The sequence below is a fragment of the Colossoma macropomum genome, unplaced genomic scaffold (assembly GCF_904425465.1).
Source record: "Colossoma macropomum unplaced genomic scaffold, Colossoma_macropomum, whole genome shotgun sequence".
In the NCBI taxonomy this organism is placed as follows: Eukaryota; Metazoa; Chordata; class Actinopteri; order Characiformes; family Serrasalmidae; genus Colossoma; species Colossoma macropomum.
The window spans coordinates 815,215-839,169 of record NW_023495014.1 but is presented as its reverse complement, the minus strand read 5'-3'; the positions used below and the strand labels follow the sequence as shown (position 1 = coordinate 839,169).

Sequence of the window (23,955 nt, the reverse complement as noted above, 5' to 3'; positions counted from 1 at the left end):
TATGCTGTCTGATGTCTGACACATTGTTTTACGATAAAATTCTGGCTTAAAATGTGTTTTGATTCATTTATTTTAATCCAGTCATGGTGGAGGCAAACAAACAAAACGTATTCTTTCTGATTTTTGACTATTTTACCATTATCAACATTACATATAAAAGCTCAGAAGACACGTATAGGTTCACTGGTGGTTTAGGATATTAAATAAAATGGCGGCATTTGTGTTGTAGACATTGTGAGCCCTGGTTCCTATCACCACCACTGTAAAGAAATAAGAGACTGTAAGTTTCCCTAAAATTAACCATTTCACATCAAAACACTCTGAATGACTCTGGTTACATCTCAAGGGCTGAATTATTCAGAAATTGTGAAAAATTGGTGGAACTCCCCTTTAACACTTTATATGTTTACAGGTGAACATCTCTGGCTGAAATGAACCATGGTTTGCATTTTACTTGATTAAGTTATATATTGATTTTAATGTGTGGGAACATTTGAGCCCCTTTTGTTAACCCACAAGGCCCCCCACAGTAAAACGATAATGCTTAATGTGTATATATTTTTATGGACGGCTAATTGAAATTATTATGATCTGTAGGCTAACTCTACTTACTTTTTTCTGTTTGCTTAACCTATACTGTAGTTAGGCTGTCAACTTTGTTTATCTGAAACAAAGTAGTTCTATATATGCCTGTAATTGTAACTAGTTGAACTTCTGACACATCTTAACCCATTTAGTGTTACATCTCTATGGATACTATACATAGAATTACAATATCTGTTGTGATTAATAGCCCAAACAACATTCATCCAAATAGGATGGATGAGGAGGGGCGTCAGTTGCACAATGGCAGGCGTTATTTTTTGTCTTTTTTCAGACTAGGTGGGTGGTGTCTCCTTGCACACTCTGTGTTTCATTATATTATCATTAAACTTTAAACTGTTTCAGGAGGCGGGACCCCGTTTCACTTTTGAACCATCCGATTCGCTGCGGTATCTGCCAGTCACTCGACTTCCCGCTCCCCTTTCTCCGCTGCCTTTCTTTCCTCGTCCTCGGCTGCGTTCCAACATGCGTACCAGTGCACTTACTTAGGACGCTTAGCTTGTGCGCACTTGTGTTTTCCGCCAAAGGCAGCCAAAACTCTACGCACTAGCTAGGCACCCTCGTTAGAACACAAATATGCATATTGGGCCGCGGCCCTAGTAGCCCCAGTGTTGCTGACTGATTGACTTGTTCAGTTTAGCGTGCTAGCCGTACATGCTTCTGCGACATTGATTTTGGTTTTCTTCTGGAAAGTTTCAGACTCTCTCATTGATATCGGTACGTTCGTGTTTGGTTTTTGTTCTTAATGTGCTTGCTGATAAGTAATGTGATGTTCGTTTGTGGCCAAACTGACAATCTTAGCTTAACTGTAAGGGCACACTTATCTTAAGATAAGTAGCTAGTAGCATAGCTATCGGCATTAGCCGGTGGGTTTCATCGAAAAGGCTGTACGTTGCTACCTAGCCGAGCTAGCGCTTCAGTGTCCGTGGCGGCATGTCGGACACGACAGCTTACTAAATTGTTTAAACCTGCGTGGAGTCATGTCTACCTGCCTTGCCAACAAAGGTCTTTTGTTATAAAGCACGACTGTGGGACTTGAACTGGCTAGCCAGCATTTAGCACGGCTCTCGCATGCCGTGCTGAGGAACGTACATTAAAACCGGCTAGCTAGCTGCTTTTTGACGGCGCTTCATAGTGTTGGCTTCGTTGTTACACGCGCTAGCTTGAGTTGTTTGCTGAATGAAACGGCAAAAGGAGGTAAAGGAGATGGCTAGCGTGTTAGGGAGAAAATTGAGGACCTGCTCAGCTTTTTTAACTTCAACTAATCGCTTTCGTTAGCATGTCAGCTACGTTAGCTCAGCCATTAGCTGGCTGTCGAGCTCCCTCTCTCTCAGACGGTGGCTCTTGACGTTTGGCTAATCTAAGTTAATGGTGAGGGCCTGGCTGGTGGTCAGGGTCACAGAGCAAATAGGTTTGCCGGTTTTAGCAGCCTTACTGTTAAATTGTCTGCAAATGTCTCTCGACTTTTTCCTTTATCTGCCAAAGGAACCGTTCCTGAAAATAAGTTTGGCTTCAGCGAAGCTTAAAGGGGAATTCCACTGATTTTTCAAAATTTCTGTGTAATTCAGTGGCTGTAATGTAAACAAAGTCATTCCGCGTGGTTTGATGTGAAATGATTCATTGTAGAACATGACTCAGATTTCTTTGCAGTGGTGGTGATAGGAACCAGGGGTCACGATGTATGCAACACAAATATAGCTATTTTATTTAATATCCAGAGCCACCAGTGAACCTACGCGTGTCTTCTGATTCTTTTTTTCAAATATGTAATGTTGATGATGGTAAAATAAATCTAGAAATAAATTTTCTTTGGGGACTTTTGCCTTACAACACCTTTCTTTTAGCTTTTCACCATGATGGATTAAAATAAACTGATTTAAAAACGATTTAGACCAAAAACCTTATGACAGAACTACTGTAATACAATGTCTCTGATATCAGACAATGTATTCGTAACCACTTAATGTAAAAACTTTCTGAGAGGGAGCTTTTAGAGGCATTAAGCTCCTCAGATGTCTGGTTTCTATCACCACCATAGTGAACAGTTCTGACTTGGCAAGTTTTTCCAGAACGGAGCATTTCACACTAAATCACTCTGAATGACTTTGTTGATATGTTAGTTATTTAATTATGCAGAATTATCGGTGGAGTTCCCCTTCAAGCAGTGCACAGTGAAACTTGTCTGTGGTGCCCACAATGTGCTTGGCTGGACTGTGCAATGACTAACTATCCTAACAGTTTTATAGCGTTTGACATTTATTTTTGACTTATTTTTGTAGCCTTTAGTCACTTTGACATATTTAGTCCTAGCCGACTTTCTTGGCCTAACTTTGGGTCCAGCAGACTCGCTTTGAAGATATTAAAACCTTGAAGAAGGTCATTCTGCTTGTTTGCTCTGTGGCTTATGCTCACTTAATCTGTACAGGGTCAGTCAAAAATTAGTCAAGAGCTAAAATGCGTGAGCTGCAGGCCAGGCGGCCTCCACAACCAGTTTTCATGCTTTCACAAAGCACGCTAATTTTATTCATGTGTCTAAATGCTTGGATTGTCTTTGGCTGTGCCATTCAGTGCCTGTACGCTAGTCAGTAAGAGACATATAGCCCTGTTTCTGTTCCATTTATACCAGTAGGTTGTCTCACACCTCCTTGCAGCTAGAAGTCGTACAGTTTTATTCTAGATGGACAAGTAAACTGCAGCTTTTAGGTGACATTGGCCTACTTTGAACTGATTTATTGCTAGGTGTCAGTTTATCCTGTTCTAAAAGGGATTGAAAATAAGTTAACGTTATTTACGCTGCGCTTTGCTTTGCGTAAGATGCGGTGTTAAGCTCTGTGGAAGATATGAATGTGTGCATGTGGATTTGGGCTGAAGCTCATTGTGGTCAGAATAATGCTGACCAATTTATAATTATGCCACATTATTGTTTCACCAGTGCATTTTGAATGTGTTTCAACACTCACCAAATCACAATATGGTGCAATACAACAACGCAATACCAATTTTTTGTATATGTTGTGCAGCCCTGCTAGTCAGTTTAGTTCCCAATTTTCGTTACAGCCTTGCAGTCTCTCCAGGGGCCTTTCTCACGAAGCATGTTCAACTTAAGTTTTAGCCTTACAGAACCTGACAAATGCAACTGCGGTTCACTTGTTTAACTCAGTTAATAACGTTCTCTGTTAATTTAGGTATAGATGCTCAAGATATGTTTAATCTCTGCAAGAACATGAAAGCATGATGTTTATTATGAGCAGACAGTTGTGTAAAACAAGAAAAAAAAAAAGAGTTGAGGGGCTTGATTTTCAAAGTAGGGAAAAAGAAATCATGTTAAAGACAGGTAGAATGTGAGGCATTTATAACAGTAAAAAGCAACACTGACACTGTATTAGCGCTTGTTGCTTTATATGTGATTGGTGCCACAAACGTGACCTGAAAAGGACTAGAAGGGTCCACCTCCGTCAGAAGGCTGTCTGATCGGCCAGAAGCTCGATCTGATTGGTCCAAGAGCTGTTTATGATCCAAAATTCTGAACTGAGCCTGCCCTGGAAGACGTTAGGCATACAGCATAAGTTGCCGTGGAGATACACTCCAGTTAAAAGTGATCGACTGTCATGAGACAGAAAATCCAGGCTCCAGATGATGGAGAACCTGCCAATCATGGCTTAAATCAGGTAATTGGAGCATGTGTTTTTAACATATGTGTCTAGGGGTAGGCAAAAATATAATATCATGATGTTGGAAGACATTTTCATGATACTCTGTGTATCACAATATATATATATATATATATATATATATTTTGATGAGTTGGAACAGAAAAAAGCAGACCCAGCATTGCCATTTTAAAAATACTGTGAAAAACTATGAATACAGTAATTTCTCTTGCACTGAATACAGTTAAACAAGACTAATTATGCCCTCCTTGTAATGAAACATGCAGTCGGTAGTCGGTTTTTTAGGTACTGACGATATCCAGGATATGCTGGGAAAAGCATATTGTAGTGTAATGTGTCACGATAATGATAAAATATTGTTATATTGCCAACCTCTACATGTGTCTGATTTTGGTCACTTTGCTTGGACATGAACAGATGTAGAAAAAAAAAAGAAAATCAGAATGGCGCATTAAAGCCTGCAGTGTTGATGCAAACTCGAGCCATAAAAAAACCCTTCTCATTATTTTTGGCAGTAGCCAACACGATAAGTTATCTAGTCTAGGACTTTTGACCTTGCGATTGTTTTCATCGCGCTTGCATTGTATTGTTAGGCGACCGTCGCCGCACTGTCCCGTTTCTGTCACGGGGAAAATAAATAGCATGCGAGCGGCTGCGGGAAGAAATGATCCGCAGGGCTCCAGCGGAGCCCCACCATGGTGAGTCTAATCTGAATCTTACGGGACGGTTCTCACCTTAGCTTTCATGCAGATTTTTGATTGTGCTATTTAAACATTCAGCACTGAAGTAGGGCGGATCAGTTCTGTGGCCTGATGTTCGCCGCTGAGAACAAAAACGAACCAAAAATGATTCAGTTTGACCAACTTAACGTGGGATGTGGTGGGTGAAGTCGTCAGATCTCTGCCTTGGTGAATGCATTTTTCCATACTTTAACAAGCAGTTAACATGCTGTGATACGACTTAAATTTGAATGTCACGAATGCGAGCTAGAATCAGTTCTGTTGTCGTGCTGCAATGTTGACAGTCCAGGCTTCACTGTCTGTGCCGTCAAACTGATAGTGAATAGTTGTCAAGAGCGTCAATCAGAAAATGCAAATCTGATGTGGATGTAAGCAAAACTGTTCTAATTTTACTATTTAAATGCAGGCATAAGAGTCTGGTTTAATTCATGTTTCCACACAGACTTCAGAAGTGGCTGATAAAAATTCTGAGTGGTACTAAAAAAAAAAATCATCTGCTTGTCACAGTGGAAGGTGGAGAGAAAGTTCATTTCAGACCCTGGTAATGGATTTTGAGGTTATGGATTTTTGATCTTTTATCTTTGGGCCCCACAGTTTAGGCTGAGCTGGCATCTCCCTGTGTAAATAGCCTTAAAACGGTTAAACAAAAGAAAATGCTGGCAAGCCATTCCGCGCTCGGGCATTTCTTGCAAGTCCAGTCAGCACGTTACCTGCCTATAAGAGCCCATGAACAGAAAGATACACAACCGGACAAGAAAAATGGGTGCTGTGCAAATATTTACAACTGTATTCGCTGCTACATGACCAGGAAAGATACTGGACACCTTGGCATTAGTAGGCTGTATTTCCAAAAATGAAACAGACGTAAAATGACATAAGGGTATTTTCAGGCTAGCACAATTTGCCTTAATCCTAGGGGATAAAGCAAATGTTTATGCTTGTTAAACTACTCTTCTCCATTAATAACGGATTTCTTAATGCGTTTCATATTTTTCAGTTATTTTGATATGTAAAGAACGTTGAAGAAAGCAGAAAAATGAGAAGCTTACTTTTTGAACAAGCAAACAAATTTGCAAAACGTCTCACACTTCAGTTGCAAATTATTGTTACTCCAGTTAAACAAACCAATAAGCTTTCTTAGTGATGTGAATTGTAGGAGTGTATTGATACTCTCAGCCCACACAACACTGGGCTCACGATTCAGTATAACAACAAAGGCAGCACTGTACTTCTTGTATATAATGATAGAAAACGCAGTAGCACATATAAAGCTGTAATTCCACATGCTGATACATTTTACTAGTGTTGTAGTACCTCAGAACGTAAATTAAACAGTCTCGGTCTTGACGTTATTTAGGCCATAAAACTGCCGCAATAAAAAACAAAAAAGCTGCTCGGTGTTGATGTATGTTTCGGAATTTAGTGTAAGGAGCTGGAGAACGAACTGCCAGCTGTGCAGCGAGTGAGTGGAGTTCGTTACTTTGACGTAGCAGCGAGCTGCTTGTTAAGGAACTATAATTTGGCGGAAGGAATTGCTAAGATTAAAACATTAAATGCCACGTTCACAGCCCAGTTTATTAATTTGTTATCGCTATATCGGCTCGTGCCTGCGACCAAATCACAGCTGTGATGTTATTTCGCAATAACACACTCCCTCTCGTGTTCTGTTGTTTAAATACATATTAAAAATATTATTTTTTATTAATACTTATCATTTTTCTTTTCCTAAAATATTTTTAATCTGGTCTCAGTTTTGTCTCCGTCTCTCCGCTCCTGGTCTCTCTCTTGACTCGGACTTGACTACTACAAAGTCTTGATTTTACTCTGGCCTGATGTGTCTTGTCTCGGTCTTGGGGTAATGTGGATTCGGACGTTGTTCAGCTAAGCGCATCTGGGATAATTAGACCTTTGTTTTCTATCATTATGGCTTATTAACAGTACCTTCAGACAGAATTAAACAGTCCTTTTTGTACATTTTTAAATTAAATCTGTTTGCTGCCATTTGGGGATCTAATAGATCCTTTCGGTGATGGCTTAACTGGGTTTTATTTTTTTGGTGTTCGTTGGTTCCAAAACTCAAAACGTCCCCCTGACAGCAGATCAGAATGTTGGTATTACTATATTTTCATTTAAAATATTTGTTTGTTTGGTGTACAGTCCGTTGACTTAAGGGATGTATTATTTGTGTTATTTTACATTATACAACAGTTAGTTCCGGCCACACAAGCTGATTGGTTGAGAAGCGTTCTAACCGTGCTGTTATTTCGCCATAACATCACAGGTTTTTCACAAACATTGTATCACTCCACTGAGATGCCGTTGCTAAGCAACGAGTTTGACGAGTTTGTACTTAGTTTGCGCACAAACAGAAAATAGATACTTTTAAGATCATATTTGATCTACAGCCGATTTGGTCAGACTCACTAAATTCCCAAACTGTCATTATCGCTGAGCAAGCTTTTCAGTCGGCAGCTGTGACAGAAGAACAGCTGAACAACCTGGAATTAGGCAGAAATGAACCGAATACCGTTCGCCAAACGTGTAGTCTCGTCTTCAGAGTCTGACCAAATCGGACTGAGCCATAAAACTGCAGCAATAAAAAACAAAAAAGCTGCTCAGTGTTGATGTATGTTTCGGAATTTAGTGTAAGGAGCTGGAGAACGAACTGCCGGCTGTGCAGCGAGTGAATGGAGTTTGTTACTGCGACGTAGCAGCGAGCTGCTTGTTAAGGAACTATAATTTGGCGGAAGGAATTGCTGAGATTAAAACATATGAAATGCCACGTTCACGGCCCAGTTTATTAATTTATTACTTTATTTTTTTAAACTGTTGTATAAAAGTCATAGGACACTCAAGGTCATGTGTTATCGCTATATCGGCTCGTGCCTGCGACCAAATCACAGCTGTGATGTTATTCCGCAATAACACACTCCCTCTCGTGTTCATTGTTTAAACACATATTAAAAATATTATTTTTTATCAATGCTTATCATTTTTCTTTTCCTAAAATATTTTTTAATCTGGTCTCAGTTTTGTCTCCGTCTCTCCGCTCCTGGTCTCTCTCTTGACTCGGACTTGACTACTGCAAAGTCTTGATTTTACTCTGGCCTGATGTGTCCAGGCCTCGGTCTTGACTCAGACTCTCCTGTAATGGTCATGACTACAACACTACGTTTAACCACGCCCAAGTCAGACAAACAACCATCCCAGCTACTCTGGCAGCAGATTTGAGAAGTTACAGGGGACAAAGCCTCAAATTTCTGTATATATTGCTGAAGGTACTTTTGGTAAGACAGTTAAATGCTATGCAGCAGCAGGACACAACGTCAGATGATGAGGACGAACAATGTTGCATAAGCCCTCCTGTTTAGGCTGGAGAGTGTTTCAGAAGTACATCTGTTCTGTGCGAATGTCATAACTGCACAGGCATGCCCAGAAAACAAGCACACGGACAGTTAGAGGGCGGTGGTGGGTGATAGGTGGGATTCGGTTGTGTGTCGCTGAGTTCATGCTGAGACGTCAGGACCAATCGGCGCTTCGTTCCGTTCCACTTTGACACGACTTTGTTGCCAGACGTCATAGCAGAGCTGGCGGTGGCTGCAGGCGAACCTCAAGCCACAGTGACCTGCTCTCCCCGCTGTTCAGGATGTCTCTGCCTAATGAGGATGAGCTATTATCCACTCAGCAACACCGCTCTGCTTCCTCCTGCCGCATTCAGCTTCCTCCAACACGCTGATCAGAGATCAGCTTTCTATGCCATTGTCATGCTGCAATAGGTATGGTTTGGCTAGGAGGAATTGGCCCCAAAAAAACGCTGGTGTTTCAGTCCCCTCTACCCTTCGGGAGCTCGTTAGAGGCTGTCTGTTATTGCAGCCCCTCTTCATCGGCCGTTTCCTGCGCACTTTAGGGTGGCTCCGGCCTCCGTGGGGAGCACGTAAATAAACACATTTGTCACTTCTCTTCTCAAAGCAAATTGCATCGCGGGCCTTAATTATACAGCAGGGCTCCTCTGCCTGCTTTATAATGCAGATGAGGCTGCCGAGACGCGGTGCTTTGGCAGCATTTGTGTGAATTCTTTTTTTCTTTTTCTCCTGTTCTTGCAGGGAGGAGAACAGAGGCCTAGAAGGATGCTGCTCTTCTGTTGGGAGTTTTCGTCTATTTTTTTAATAATTTTTTTGTTGTCAGTGTAATTTATTATTTTTGTAAAAATTGTTTATTTTTTATTATTATTATTTTTTTTTAAACCAAAGCCACTAAGCCGGAGGAGGCCGGGTTCATTAGTTCAGCCGTTGTCAGCCTTAACTGACCTGCTGTGACTGCTGTTTTCTTGTTTTTAAGTGCCGGTCATTTCTTTTGTGTTATAACCATACCTGTCCTACTTTTGCCTGGCCTCAGAACAGGGTATGCTTATTTCCCACAGAACCTCAAGGACGTTATTCTGTGTACTAGATTCAAAAAGATATTTTTGCATAGTAGATTTTTGAAATGGACTGCATCGTCCCTCAGTCCACCTGTTTATCTTTGACTCACTCTTTAGACTTCTCATTCACCATGCTTTCCCCCATTCACTTCAGCTGCTTGTATCCGTGGCAGCCTGTAGGCATGATGCCAGCTTTTAAGTCTGCTTAGCAGTTAAGCTCATTCCTTATTAACCATTACTAGGCTACGTGTAATTAGGTGCCTAAAGCTGGAAGTCAGGAAGTGCTGTACCAGCGTAATGAGTCTATGCTTGCAGTTGCCTAGTTAGAGGCGCGTTAGCCGGTGTGGTAGGTGGTGGTTGTGAAACTGGTTCCAGATATCGGGCAGGAATTGTGGAGTCGTCTGATATCTGTGGACAAATCTTGGGCATGAGAGGTTGGTGTGATGGTCTTTGTGTTTATCAAACCTGCTTAATTGAGTATACAGCATATACTTCATCCTGCATAGTGGATACTAGAGACAGCACAACACCACATTTGCTTTTCTCGTATAGTTAATGAAGCCTTGAGCATCAGCCAATAATGATACTGGTTCAGTAAAATTTAAGACGAGCTGTTTTTAATTGACGCACTTTAGGTAAGCTAAAATTAGGGTTTCATGCTCAAACTATTCGCACTCTATACACAGCTAACATTACCACATCACACAATGAGATATATGATATATCTGATCCAGCATTTTCTGCTGATATCGGCCCAATATCAATATGTATTGATATGGATATGCCATCTCTAGTGGATATGCAGGCTGATTTGAATCAGCCAAACAGAATTTTCATTTTTTAAGGTATGACAATCATAACGGAGTTAGTTTACATATCAGTCTTAGGCCCAGAAAACACCAAGCTGACGTTTAAGAACTATCGCCATCTGGTGATGACTGAGGATCGCCTTCCGTTGGTTCCCATCTCCATGTCTACTCTGAAAATTTGCACTTGCACACACCGCGAAGCCTTCAGCTAATGGTCAATACACACATCGCATCTGCGCAAAAGAGAGCAACACTCTGTAGCAGAAATTGACAATTGTCTAAAACTGTAAAACTGCAGCTTACAAAGTAAGAAATATATTGTGTGAATGACAAGCTTCAAATATGTGTTTAGGCTAAACCTAGCGTCTAAAAGTAAAACTATATATCATGATAATCAGCTGTCCATAAGTAAGTTTCAGTCCCACGTCAAGAATTTATCAAGTAGTGCTTTCAAACAACATCCCAAACATGCTCTGGATAAACTTTCTATAATGCGCTGCTCTCATGCTGTGCAGTGCTGATGTCATCCTTCACTTGCTTAATCTGGTTAGTATCCTTTTGGCTGCACTGAACTGTTCTCTCCTGAACGCTTTTGCCGTTTATTTTCCACGCAACCATTTTCTCACAAGCATGGGTCTCATTTACCTCAGTGCTAAATTGTCAACGCAAGTGAGTAACTCTAGCATGCCTGATTAAAATACGACAGGTGTTTAGACATCATGTTCAGAGTTTGCAGTTAGTTATTCTGTGCACTAAACCATTTCAAGTCTGGGCAACCTTACTGAAGATCTGGATGGAAAATGAGGATGTATTTACAGAAAAATTTGGGTGACTTTTGGCTTAGCAACCTTGCAGCTCCAACGCTAAACTAAGGAAGCAAAATTTAGATATTTCAGCCATGTGTTGATAAGTGTACTGGAACTGTGGAAATTAGATTTTTAGTTAGCTACTTACTTTAGTTAGCTATATCTCCCCACAGGATTCAAGCAGCTACTGAGTACCAATTCTGACCAGCTGAAACAAATAACTTGCACTAGTAGGGATGTCAATAGCTACCAATTTGCACCTCTGTTTGGTTGTAGATTCCACAATTTTCTGGGAGATTGAGCCACAATAGAAAATACATCTGTCATTTCAGCCAGAACCAGGCAGAAGAGACCACACTTTACATACAAACACAAAATCAGATTGTAAATTAACTTGTGACGTTCAGTTAATTTAATATTGACATGTAACCTTTAAGTTAAAATTTTTAGTTTACTCTGAGTACTTTTGTTTATATGTTTTTTATTTATTTTTTGTCTTTTAAGAAAATTGTCAGTTATCCCTTCAACAAGCACCGTTGTCTTTTAGAGACAACAGTGCAAGTTAAAAAAAAATAATTTCTGAATTACCAAAAAGTACATCAATTCAAAAATAAATGTTGGAGTTTTATTGTGTAGCGTGAAATTTGCATACTGTTACACCCCTACTTTAAGGTAATTAAGGGATAAGGTGAGTCGCAGAACGAAAGCAGGGGAAAACGCAGGATAAAATCCTGGGAGGCGGACTGTGAGAACCCAAACGAGAAAGTTGAACCCGTTAAACAACTTGTGCAGTCCTGTATTTACACTCAGCACTGTGGCTGAGTTTACGTTGAGTATACATTGTGGGTTGTGAGTGCATACTACAGTTAAAAGGTTTATGGGGTACAGTAAGGACTCCTAGGCTGTATTGGTTATGTACTGCGAGTGCGTACTCCAGCTGAAAGGTTTGTGGTAAAATAAGGACACTGGCTATATTGAGTGGACACTGAGTGTCTACTCCAGATTCGAATGCCTCATGGACTGAAGAAGGTGCATGAATTCTGTTGGCACGCTCTGTCCCTGACAGACTCTCCCTCAGCGGCAGTCCAACACACACACACACACCAGCCAAATGTGTGTGTTTGAGCGAGCCCCCCCACTCCCCCCCCTTGTCATCTGTCTCTCAGGTCCGCGGGGCCAGCTGATTGGCTAATAAGGGAGGGGCCCACATTAGCTCCCACATGCCGCAGCCGTCCTGCGGGGCTTTACGATTGGCTTAGATGAGGATGACCTCACTAAAGCCAGCTGTTGATTTGGCTCTGCGCGTGTGTGTATGCGAGAGAGAGAGAGAGAGGCAGGGCTGGTTGTCGTGGCGATGGGTTGGGGCAGGTACACGAGCGGTCGTCTGCCAGACAGAGCTGAGGTGAGCCGCGCTCCGTTCGATGCTGCCGACGGTGCTATGGAGACTAACGATGTAAGCTGAAGAGCAGATGAGGCTCGCTGCGAGGCAGGTGTGTGTGTGGGGGGGTGCGTGCGAGCTGTCCCGTTGCGGTGCGTGTTGATGTATCTTGAGATTTGTTTGTGTGTAGTTTTGAAATGTAACATCCTGTGTGCTGCACTGCACCTGAGTTGACACTGTGTGGAGGGTGAATGAGTGTAGCACTATGTATTCTGCAGCTAATGTAACATCCTTTGTGCTGTACTGCACTTTATGGGACCTGAATTAACACTGTTTAGAAGGCAGAATAACGTAGCGCTAGGCATTCTGTAGTTTTACAATACAAAGTCCTTGCGTCCTCTTATTTAACCTGAATTGAATCAGTTTGGAAGGTAAATGTATTGTGTAGAGTGAAAATATCATGCCAGTTGTGCTATACTACAGTTTCTTATGGGATCTGAATTGACTTAATCTGAAATTGAGTTATCTTCCAAATTTGATGCTTGTAAGCCATTTAAATTCTAAATTAGGCCACTTTTCTGTAAGAAAATGTCACATTTGTATTGTAGGTGAGCAGAGTAGTTGAACAAAAGAGTCCGAATCTCTATAAGGTGATGCTGTCTGGGACGTGAAGTCATGTCTGCCTGGGAGATTTTAGAAAGGCTTTGATTATCTCATGAGAACGAGGGACTAGGTTCTTAATTCAGAGTTACTGTTAAACTCACTACAGCTGATAAATTTACAAAGATCATGTACATGTTTGTTTGAAGATGCTGATTGCCTGGAAGAAGAACATAACTTATGCCTTGGCTCATAGCTTCTGCGCCTCATTTCATATTTTTGTGAAAAGTGCCTGAGGCCACTATTAGCAGACAGCATTGTGTGTGTGTTCCACCGTGTCACGCTCCGGCAGTGTAAATTGCGGCGCGCGGCTGCGGGCGCTTGCTTAATGCTGTTAATGTGCGGAATATTGTAACTGAGACAGTGAGGAAGAGGGAGGAGAAGCCACAGACAGAGAAAAATGACAGACAATGAATTAGAAAGAATAAAAGCATGAATATAGTTGTGTGTGCTTCATAGTTCAGCTAATTTGGGTCATGCTGAGGGTGCATTGTTAATGAATGTCTGACTGTCTGCTTTTCTTTTCTCTTCGGGACAAATTTGGTGTAAAAATTGTGTGCCAGTGCCCATTAGTAATATTTACAATATCTGCACCTTTCTAAATGTCCTCTCATATGATGCACTGGATAGTTAATATAATTGTATCATGACCAAATATCATACGCTAATGGTGACATAATTATTAAGCAATTACCTGCCGTTACTTGTATGATGATGGTGATATTAATGTGCAGTTCTGTAATTGATTTTTTAGCCTGTAACATTTGGTTCAAGCTTCACAGACAGCACCCATTCTAATCATTAAGCCGATAGCCTGAGCTCCATCATTTCATGAAAAATTTAGCTAATTCCAATTATTAAATGGTTTCAGGTGCAAATCTGAACACAACTGAGATAGCAGATACTGTTCAGATTAGTTCAGATTGTATCTGCCCTCATTCTTCCACAGTTCTGCCAGCATTGGTCCAAAAGTCCAAGCACCTCAGCGGAGGTTTCTGCCCAGCAGGTGACCGTAGTAAGCAATGATGCTCAAAGCTCAAAAGAATTTTTAAATTTCTGCAGGACCTGTGGTTATGCGTGCGAATGCTGACGTTTTATGTAAATATGCAGTTTTTTGAGACTGCCTTTATTGCTCTGCAAAAAGCCATTTTAAGTTGTTCTTTGGTAACGTCAGTTGTTCTTGGATGTGTGGCAACTTTCAAATGGGCACATCTTTTAACTTGTGGTTATGTTAACTGGTACAAAACAAACAGGCCGATTGTGAAACATGATTTAAAAATGTCGCTAAAGGCGATTTGTGCGTTTTGCGCCCTCTTGTGGCCTGAAAGAGAAGTGGAAGTGCAGTAATGTGCTAAAATCACTAGCTGTCACTTCAAATGCTGCATATTTCGCAGCGTTTATGTAACATTAAGATGTTAATAAGCAAAGGATGACTGATGGGCATTTAATTAAATTGGTGTCAGCATATCTTATTAGGTATCTGGCTTTAAAACAGGCGGGACTGGTTTTTCAGATTCACATTAAGACTAAGTGTAGACTAAAAAGGTGAGGTTTTCAGTGCTGAATCACTGACAGTGTGTCTTAGTCAAAGACTAGACTTAATTCACATGCAGGAAATTGGCAGTTGGCATTTAATTCAGTCACACACAGTAAAATAATTTCAACATGGGTAATATTATGTTGTTAATGTAATAATATTGTGTTTCGTTTAGCTTTATTTGCCTGAGACAGTCAAGACTGCGTCGCACATTGTCTCTGAGAGCCAGTGCGTCAGCAGTGATGGTTAACATGGAGTGTAGAGAGGACAGTGTTTTCCACTATTAATGGACGGCTGTTTGAGAGAGCAGGTGTGTTGGACTGAACGCTCGCCGGCGGCTCATTTTTGAAATGTAGATTCCGAGTTGTGGCCTTGTTCTCGCATCGGGTCTCTTCTAAAGTCGAGTCTTTATGAAAGAACTGTTGAGCGGTGTGATCTGCCTGGTGGAGGAAAAGAGAGAGACGGTCAGACAGAGAGATTGTAGAGATATTCAGTAGTTTTGGCCGCAGTGATGCTCTGTAATATAGTAAGAGCATGTAATTTCTGCGAGCTTTATGTGTGCACTTTAAATCCTTTACAGTAGAGTTCATCCGCGGGGCGAGCGCCTCGTCTGCCGCGCTCCTCTCCCCGCTTTACAGTCGTAATTGTCCTTGAGTGGAGCACTTAGCGCCGGTGTGCGATTAGCAAACTGCGCTAGCGGCGAGCCCTCTGACCCGCATGTACGTACCGCGGAATTCGTGTTAGTTAGCGCAGGCAGTTAGTGCCAGACAGAGAGAGAGAGAGAGAGAGAGAGGAGAATAAAAGAGCCAGGAAGGTGCAGAGCGAAAGGGAAAGAGAGACAGAGGAATAATGGACAGTTTAAAGAGAGGCTTTAGTGTGTGCGCGATGCCTGTGGGGGATTTTACACCTTCATCCCTACACAGCTACTGCAGGATAACACACACACACACACACACACACAGAGGGGCAGGTCTGACGGGTGTGACAGACCGGCTGTGAGCTCGAATGCCAACACAGCTCCTGTGTGAGTGAAGGAGGGAGGTCAGGATGCTAGCTAGCACCTGCTTCTGTCATTGACACCACCTGTGTTACTGTCACCCAGTGTGTGATGCTAATCTCCTGAATCCTGATCAGCCTGCTTCTGCTGTGCGTGTGTGTGTTTGTGTGTTGGAGAGAATTTGTGTCGGTACCAACCCCGAAACCTTACTTTCAATACCGTTTCCTAAACGTTACTTTTTACGACGCCGCCTTTTAATTACAAACCGAAAGTGGGTGTGGCTTAAAGCAGAAATGAGTGTAAGGTGTTAGTATTGATTGTAATGGGCTGCGGACTAATCAGGAAGCGCTGACGTTAATAATATGCACGCGTAATGTAATTTAGACAGCCAATCAGCAGTCTAGAATTTGGAACAAACATGCTGATTGGCTCACGGATGATGGGACTGACATTATTATTATTATTATTATTATTATTATGATGATTGAGTAGTATTAATTGTTTATGAAAATATGTATATTAGTAAAATTACATATTTTTAGGGCTGTGGTAACAAGTACATAAACTAATTTTGTTTCTCATGTTTAAATAACTCAAAGTATTTTTTTGCGTTGAATAAAACTAGTTTACTTGCTTGTTACCACATGAAGAATTACTAACGAACATCTAACTCTAGCATCTAGTCATAATGGGCTTTACTGACACGATCTCTTGGTAGGTTTTTCTGCAAACTCATATTAATTTGGATGATTTCGGTGAAATATGGTATTGTTTCCACTGGTGGTGTTCCCAGTTTGCTGTGTTATCAACGAGTAAAACTAGCGCCCCATACTGGATGTTCACAGATATCCTATTGCATTCTTCAGTAGCAAATCTGTGTGGGCTTCTCTGTACACCTTCTCAGTCCAAACAGTACATAGTTTTGGTTTAAGGACCTAATAACACTGTTCTTACACAGTGCTATAGCAGTTTATGGAAATTAGGCTTTAAGCTCAGTAACTGTAAAGCATTCAGTCATACATTGATTCTTTGAATATGAGTGAACTGTAACTGACTACTCAATCATAATTGTTCTTTCTCAAAATAAATGTTTAGAGAACATATAAGTGTATTGACAAGTATAGTGTGCTGACTGTATTTTATAAATTAAAAAACAAAACAATAAAAATAATAATTTGCCATGTGTGATGCGGTTGCTGCTCCGTGTGTTTGGACCTGTGTATGCATGACAGCACTGGTAGAAGAAAAAACATATCTAAACTATATAGATTAGGAGCATATTTGTGAGTAAGTAAAAGATTTTTTTTGTTGCAACAAAGCTCATATGAATCGTGTGCTTGGTCACAAGCTCACAACACACCAAAAAATAGTGATTAGTCAGAGAACTCATTTGCATATTGCAGTCTTCTGTGACATCAGTATTGCAGAGGCTAGTATCATGATAATGACTAAATGCATTGCTGTCAGAACAAAACTTTGTATCATCATTTCTGTCATTTTTCAAATTATTTCAAACAGCCAGCTGGCCTTAACATCATATCAACATTTCACGATGAGTGGACCAATCCACACCTAGATTGTTTGGTCCGAATCCAAAAAGGTGCCTTGCACCAAAGGACCAAAATCTGGTCTGACCAACAGAGGTGGTCATGGTCTGGATCAATCTGAACCATGGTTCGGTTCTTTTGCAGTGTAAAAAAACACTTGCAGCTTCTACTCTATTTTCTGAGAGGGTGAGAGAGGATGTTTCTTTTTTTCTCCATTCAAACGGAAAAGGTCTCCCATGAATTGACGCAGCCCATGTAGGTTGTGATGACAGGATGTAGGTGTGTCATGCGAGGTTTTTAGTGTGCTTGCTATATTGCAGTGCGAAACCAAAACTAACCGGTTTAGATGTATTGAGCGTAACAAAAGCATGAACCTTGGTCTGGACTTAGGCCTTAGAACGAGATCTTGTTCCATTGACCTCCATTAAGTTAAGGATGTTTTTCCTTCTTCTGTGAAGTTACCTTTTAATTCGGACAGAGGCGAGATGTATTGGGCAGCGCGATTGTGTTACTGCCCCCTATACTGAGGTGTGTGTGTGTGTGTGTGGTATTGTTGACTGGATTATAGAGCCGGGTTGAGTCCACTTGACCTCCTCTCTGAGGACGGTGCCAGGGCTGCGGGTTGCCAAGTTGGTGGTGCCAGCTTGGAGAGAGCTGAAGCTGGTGGGCATCGGGTGGGTGGGTGGGGGGGTAGTGATGCCCTGCCAGAGGCAGCAATATGCCAATCTCTCTTTCTCTAGCTGTCCTTATCATTTTCTGTCTTTCTTTTTTTTTTTCTTTCCGTCTGTCTATCCATGTCTCTCTCTTCCTCTATATACCTCTACATTTTATCTCTATCTCTTGGATTAATCCATCCTTGTCTCTTTCTCTCTCATTTCTTTTTCTTTCTCTTCTCTTTTTCTTTCTGTCCATCTCTCCTTTCTTTTCTCCTATCTTTCTGTCTTTCTTTTTTTTTTCTGTCTCTCATTTCTCATTTTCTCTCTCTCTCTCTCTCTCTCTCTCTCTCTCTCTCATGTCTAAATTTTTTCTTTCTCTCCCCTCTTTCTCTCTTTCTACTTGCTTCATTTCTTTTTTCTTTTTATTTCTCTCTCTCTCTCTCTCTCTCTCTCTCTCTCTCTCTCTCTCTCTCTCACACACACACACACATTCTCTATATATTTTCTCTATCATTTTTTCTCTCCCCTGTCTGTTCTTTCTCTTGCTCTCCATTTTCATCTCTTTCTTTCTGTCCTCTCGTCTCTTTCTCTCATGCTCTATATATTTTTTCTCACCTTCTCTCTTTTTCTCTCTTTATTTCTTTCTCTCCTTTCATTTTTTTCTTTCTTTCTGTATATTTTTTTCTATCTCTCCTATTTGTCCCTCCCTCCCTATCTCTGCACACTAAGACGGTGTCTCTGTGCTATCTGTTGGATTGTCTGTTTCTCCCTTTTGTTCTCTCTCTCTCTCTCTCTCTCTCTCTCTCTCTCTCTCTCTCTCTCTATTGCAGTAACATTTTTCTCACACTACATTCTAATGCAGGGCAGTGATTTAATTTGATTCTCTTGTTTTGACGTCCTCTCTCTGTGCTCCTCTCTCTTATTACTGATATCCATATTCCTACATTCATATTCATGCAAGCAGCACTTTGGTCTTCATCTCAGATTTTGTCAGTTTGCAGAAAGGGAAGGGAGGAGGGGGATTTTGCAACTTCCTCCCAAAAGATGCCAAAACCTTTCATTCATTTTAATGTCTCGAACACACAAGCACGTATGCACACACACACACACACACACACACACACACACAAAAAAAAAAACTTGTCCTTGTCCGACGTCACTGAATCCCCCATTGGAGTGACCTCAAATGACAGCTGTCTCTGCCCCCTGCCCCCTGTCCCTGTCTGTGTGCGTGTCAGGTGTGTGAGGGCGATGCGGAGTGCGGGTCGTGGTTGGGTGACCCGACCCCAGCGCTGGTGAAGGAGTCATGGGACTGCAGCCTGTCGTCATCGAAGCGTCCTCCGAGTGTCCCGCGCCCCAGAGTCCTTCACCCCCCCGAGTTACCATCCCACCGCTTGACACAGCCGGTAAACAGCACACCTTCTATGCCTCACTCGGACATTCTCTTCTATTCCAGTCTGACCTCACAACAACTCAGAACAATTCAAAACATCATGAAATCTCATATTTCACCAGGATTTTAAAAAAATATATATTGTTGCTGTCCAATGAAAAACAAGTATCTCCATAATATGAACTTTACAGGAGAGGGCAAAAACACTCTTACCTTTCAGTGTAAGTCAGTGTAAAGAGATTTTGTTCCAAGTGATTTTAGAGCGTTTCTATTGGTCCATTCATCATGAATTTTTTACACAAAGTGAAGGACGGCTGTGTTGAAATGATGTAGAAAACTAAAAATCAACAAAAATGGAGATACATGGTTTTCATTGGACAGCGACGATATATATATATATATATATATACACACACACTGAATGTATTGAATACGTCAGTGTGTCTAGAAGAACTGTTTAAATAGCAGTAGAACATAACGTAGAATAAATACAGTACACCTCAGTTTATTTACTGACGTACTTCAGGGATGCACGATTATACTGAAGTTGTCTGTGTCTGCAGAGAATAGCTTAAAAACTGCCTGTAATGGACAGATGTTTAGCTCTGACAGATATTTCAGACTGTTCTTTGATGCCATATTTATTGTACTTTGTTTATTGTAATTTTATTAATTCCAATATATTTTTAACTCTGCAGTAAACAATATATTACTCTGTGATAGTCATGCACTTAGATGTTCTAATTTCTACATTTTCTAAATGCAGAATGTATGTGCAGTCGTATGGGCAACCCTGGTGAAATTCTTTGTTTTTTGATTATCTAAGTGTAAATAAGTACACACGTTAAAGCACAATTTCTGTTTACTTGCTGAATTTAGCATACAAAGAAAAACACGGCATTTTTTTTCCAATATGTTAAACTCAGCAAATAAGTGAAAAATGAGACAAACCTATTTGCACTTAGCATTGCAGATAATATGAGCTGTGGTGTTCAAAGTTATGCGTATAGCTGTAGACGTTTCAACAGATATTTCCAAGGAAAAATATCACACATCGGCCCACAGTATTCCCATATTAGTGCATCCCTTATTTATTTGATTGTTTGGATGTTTGTATTTATTTATTGGGATGTCTGAAAATCGTCTGAGAATGTTATTATTGACCAAATTAACGTTTTATTGTTGATTTATTACAATTGATTCTAACATCAATACCACTGTGTCTTTGTGTCTTGGATTGAAATTTCTTGGAAAGTAATACAAAAAAAGTCATACTTCTTTATATCTTTGTGTTTTTTTGTTTTTTTTCTTTCTTTCTTTTTTTTTATTGCTCCATCTTCTGAATTCATATCTCTGACATCATCTCTCCCTCCCTCTGTCTGCAGTGTGCTTGTGTGTTAGGCGTTAGCTCTGATGAGAATGACTGAGGCTGTGTTTGCGGAGAGAAGCTGTGACAGGATGAAAGTCTTTGAGAGTGACAGCCCTCACCCTGACGCCCCGCCCAAACCGCACAGCCCCCAACATGCGCACGAAAACAACGCCACACACACCCACCACGACGAGCACGCACCCAGCGAGTGTGTGAAAGAACAGAGCTGCTCCTCCGACATCAATAACCAAACGCAGGTGAGTGATCGTAAGATTTGTGTGTGCCTGGGTATATTAGGATTGTACAGTTGTCTGTAACAGTTTGAGCAGCCCTGTCAGATTAAACGTTGTGTTGATTTTCTCAGTAATTGAAAATAAGTACACCTCCTCTACAGAGAAGTTAAAGGCCTCATATCTTGGAAAACCATTTTCAAACCGTACTCTTCATTCTCCAGTGAACTCAGTTGTTTCTGTCACAAGAAGCAACTCATATACATACATATATCTGCCTGTTAAGCCAACAGTAGTTTAGCCCCGCCCACTCACACTGACGTTATAAGGCGTGTTTCAGCCCAGAGTGCTTCTCGATTGAGGCACAGTACAGGTCAGCCAATTGGAACAGAGACTGTTTACATATATCAGTCTTAAACACACAGGCGAACGCATAAAGATGTTGGTCATGTAAAATTAAGAATTAAGACTAATTAAGACTGATTAAGATTAGCAGTATACATGAATGTTGTTATATGTATTTATGTTAATTTGCTGATTTTAAAATATTGTAATAAAATAAAACCTAAAATATTAAATGTGGCTTTTGCACAGGCCACATTTTAAGTGTTATTCCCAAACTTTGACTGTACAAGCTAAAATTTGTTTAATGTACAAATGTTCAGTGTACATTTGTCAAGAAATGGCTTTAAAGTATGTTGCCTACAGGAACAGGAAAAATCTGTTACATGTATCAAACAAAACTTTCATATAGTTCTGGAAAAAAAAAGCTATTTGAGCAAGATAGTGTGATGAAAGAAGGTGCATGATGGGAAATATAGTTTAAAGCTATTATGAAGTAGGATTGAGGCCAAGCAGTGAAACTAATTAATTGCTCCTAAAATTTGTTTAATGTACAAATGTTCAGTGTACATTTGTCAAGAAATGGCTTTAAAGTATGTTGCCTACAGGAACAGGAAAAATCTGTTACATGTATCAAACAAAACTTTCATATAGTTCTGGAAAAAAAAAAGCTATTTGAGCAAGATAGTGTGATGAAAGAAGGTGCATGATGGGAAATATAGTTTAAAGCTATTATGAAGTAGGATTGAGGCCAAGCAGTGAAACTAATTAATTGCTCCTAATGAGCGGATAATGGAGAAATCAGCCAACATACCTAATTTGCCTGAGGTTCTTTTTGTCTCCTACACAGACACATTCTCACAGCAGTCATTTCAGTCAGGACCCACCTGTCTGGCTCAAATACATCCTTTAAAAAATCAAACAAAAAATAAATGACAGATATGGTGTATGCATGTAAAATGCATGTAAAATGACAAGTTGGAGCATAAGTCAGAGTTTGTTTTTGTGCTTATCTAAAGCTGAATGCTCTGAAGGCTTCCGATTTGCATATTTATAAATATATTTATAAACTCCAGGGCAAAAAATGGGCCAAGCCCAAAATGGCAAAACATTAAGCTTTTAATGGTTTTAACAACAAATCATTAGTCAGTAAATTAGCTAGAATTAAATAAATAGATGAAGTAACTTGGTATGGGATAGCTTTTCGCTTTGACTTCTTTAAATTTTGGAATCTTGTGAGTAAACTTGCAGATGGCCTTTTGCAGAAAGAAGAGTCAGTACCGGTTTGCTCAGCATTGATGGCCTCAAACAGTTGAAAAGCATTACCAAGCTAGGTTGTATTTAATGTGAGGGTTTAAGTCTATATATATATATATATATATATATATATTTATTTATTTAAAGTTGCGTAGAGTTTAATCTTAGAGTTTAATCTTAACATAAAATGAGCACATTCAAATGTTGCTGCAAGTTTTGTTATTGATCAGCTTAATCTTTGCCAAAACTGTACGATCAAAAACATGTCAGGTAGAAATGCATGTAAATTTAAGCATACTATTTTAACAGCCTGATTTGTGGTTAAATATATGTAGTCTAAATTACTTTTAACATCAGTAATAACAATAACAGTATTCATAGAAAGTAACAATGATAATGCAAGCAAAGAAATGCAAAGCATTTGCAAGTAATGCTTGTACTAAAGTGCATGTACTTATTTTCGATGCATACACTATTTACAAGTGCTGTGGCTGTGTTCCGTTTAGACTTTTGTTTACTACTGATACAGTAAGTAATTACCTCCCTAAAATACAAAGCATAGCACTTACCTATTACAGTACGAGCTCATATACTGCAATATTACTTCCCAAACAGCTAGTGTTTTATGAAATTGATCACACTACATGATCAAACACTATATCTAAAACATTTGTGTAATTTTAACACTACAACAGTACTTAAGCTCTCACCAGTAGAGGGGGCAGAGCATCCCCTGCTCGACCCCAAACTCTACCTGCGCGAATAAACATTGGCTCCGGATCTGCTGAATACTTTTATTTTGTTGTCTCACTTTAGAAACGTGCATGAGGGCAAATTGGGCATGTCTGTTACAAATGATCTGTAAATAAAGTGGTCATTCAGCAGTTCAGCCATCAGTAAAATGCATGAAAGTGGGAATGGTTACTTTAAATCTGTTGAACACAGTTCATGATAGTCCTTGCGTTAAAGGCAATCGCAAAAAACTCCACCGTGCAGCAGTTGAGCCAAGCAGTTTGAAATGGTGCAGTTTCTAAGTCGAGTACAATAATGATGTGTGAAGAGTTCAGATTGAACAGTGACAGAGTGCTGACATGGCTTAATGCCAGGATCAGATACCCGAGTTAATACCTCAGAGATGATAGCTCATTTGTGAAGACATCTTCCTAATGTGCAAAGCTAAAGTTAGCCAGCTTTTTATTGGAATTTCACTTTCTACCTTAAATGGAGCAGCAGTTCGTGTGACTGATGCTGCATTGAAGGTGGAACGGACAATTTTAATAAGAAGCTGGTGAATAGAAAGCCATCCTTAGCAGCTACTTCTCCCTACAGAATTTAAACAGCTGCTAAGTATTGATTTTGAACAGCTGAAACAAATAACTTGCTCTGAGTGGATGTTGTTAGCTAGCAGTTTGCTCCTCTATTCGATTGTGGATTGCACAGTTTGCTGGGACTGATTTAGCATGTTAAAAAATCCTCTCCCACACTCATTTCAGCCAGAAGGTGGGAGACACACTTTATATACAAATGCATGCTCAAATTG

The 23,955-nt window shown here is 40.3% G+C and overlaps 1 protein-coding gene across 5 annotated transcripts in view; it reads left to right on the top strand.

Annotated features, from left to right (window-relative positions):
* The first annotated feature begins 1,215 nt into the window (after nucleotides 1-1,215).
* Nucleotides 1,216-23,955, top strand: part of LOC118800927 (R3H domain-containing protein 1) — a 73,271-nt gene continuing 50,531 nt past the window's right edge. For 2 of the 5 annotated variants that reach the window (XM_036561102.1, XM_036561098.1), the window contains exons 1-3: nucleotides 1,216-1,320; nucleotides 19,063-19,230; nucleotides 20,603-20,843. In XM_036561102.1, the coding sequence (XP_036416995.1) occupies nucleotides 20,631-20,843 (213 nt within the window). In that variant the 5' untranslated portion in view covers nucleotides 1,216-1,320; nucleotides 19,063-19,230; nucleotides 20,603-20,630. Of the gene's footprint in view, nucleotides 1,321-12,380; nucleotides 12,540-19,062; nucleotides 19,231-20,602; nucleotides 20,844-23,955 lie in introns of those variants that run through there. The other 3 variants (XM_036561100.1, XM_036561099.1, XM_036561101.1) reach the window with 3 other exon arrangements.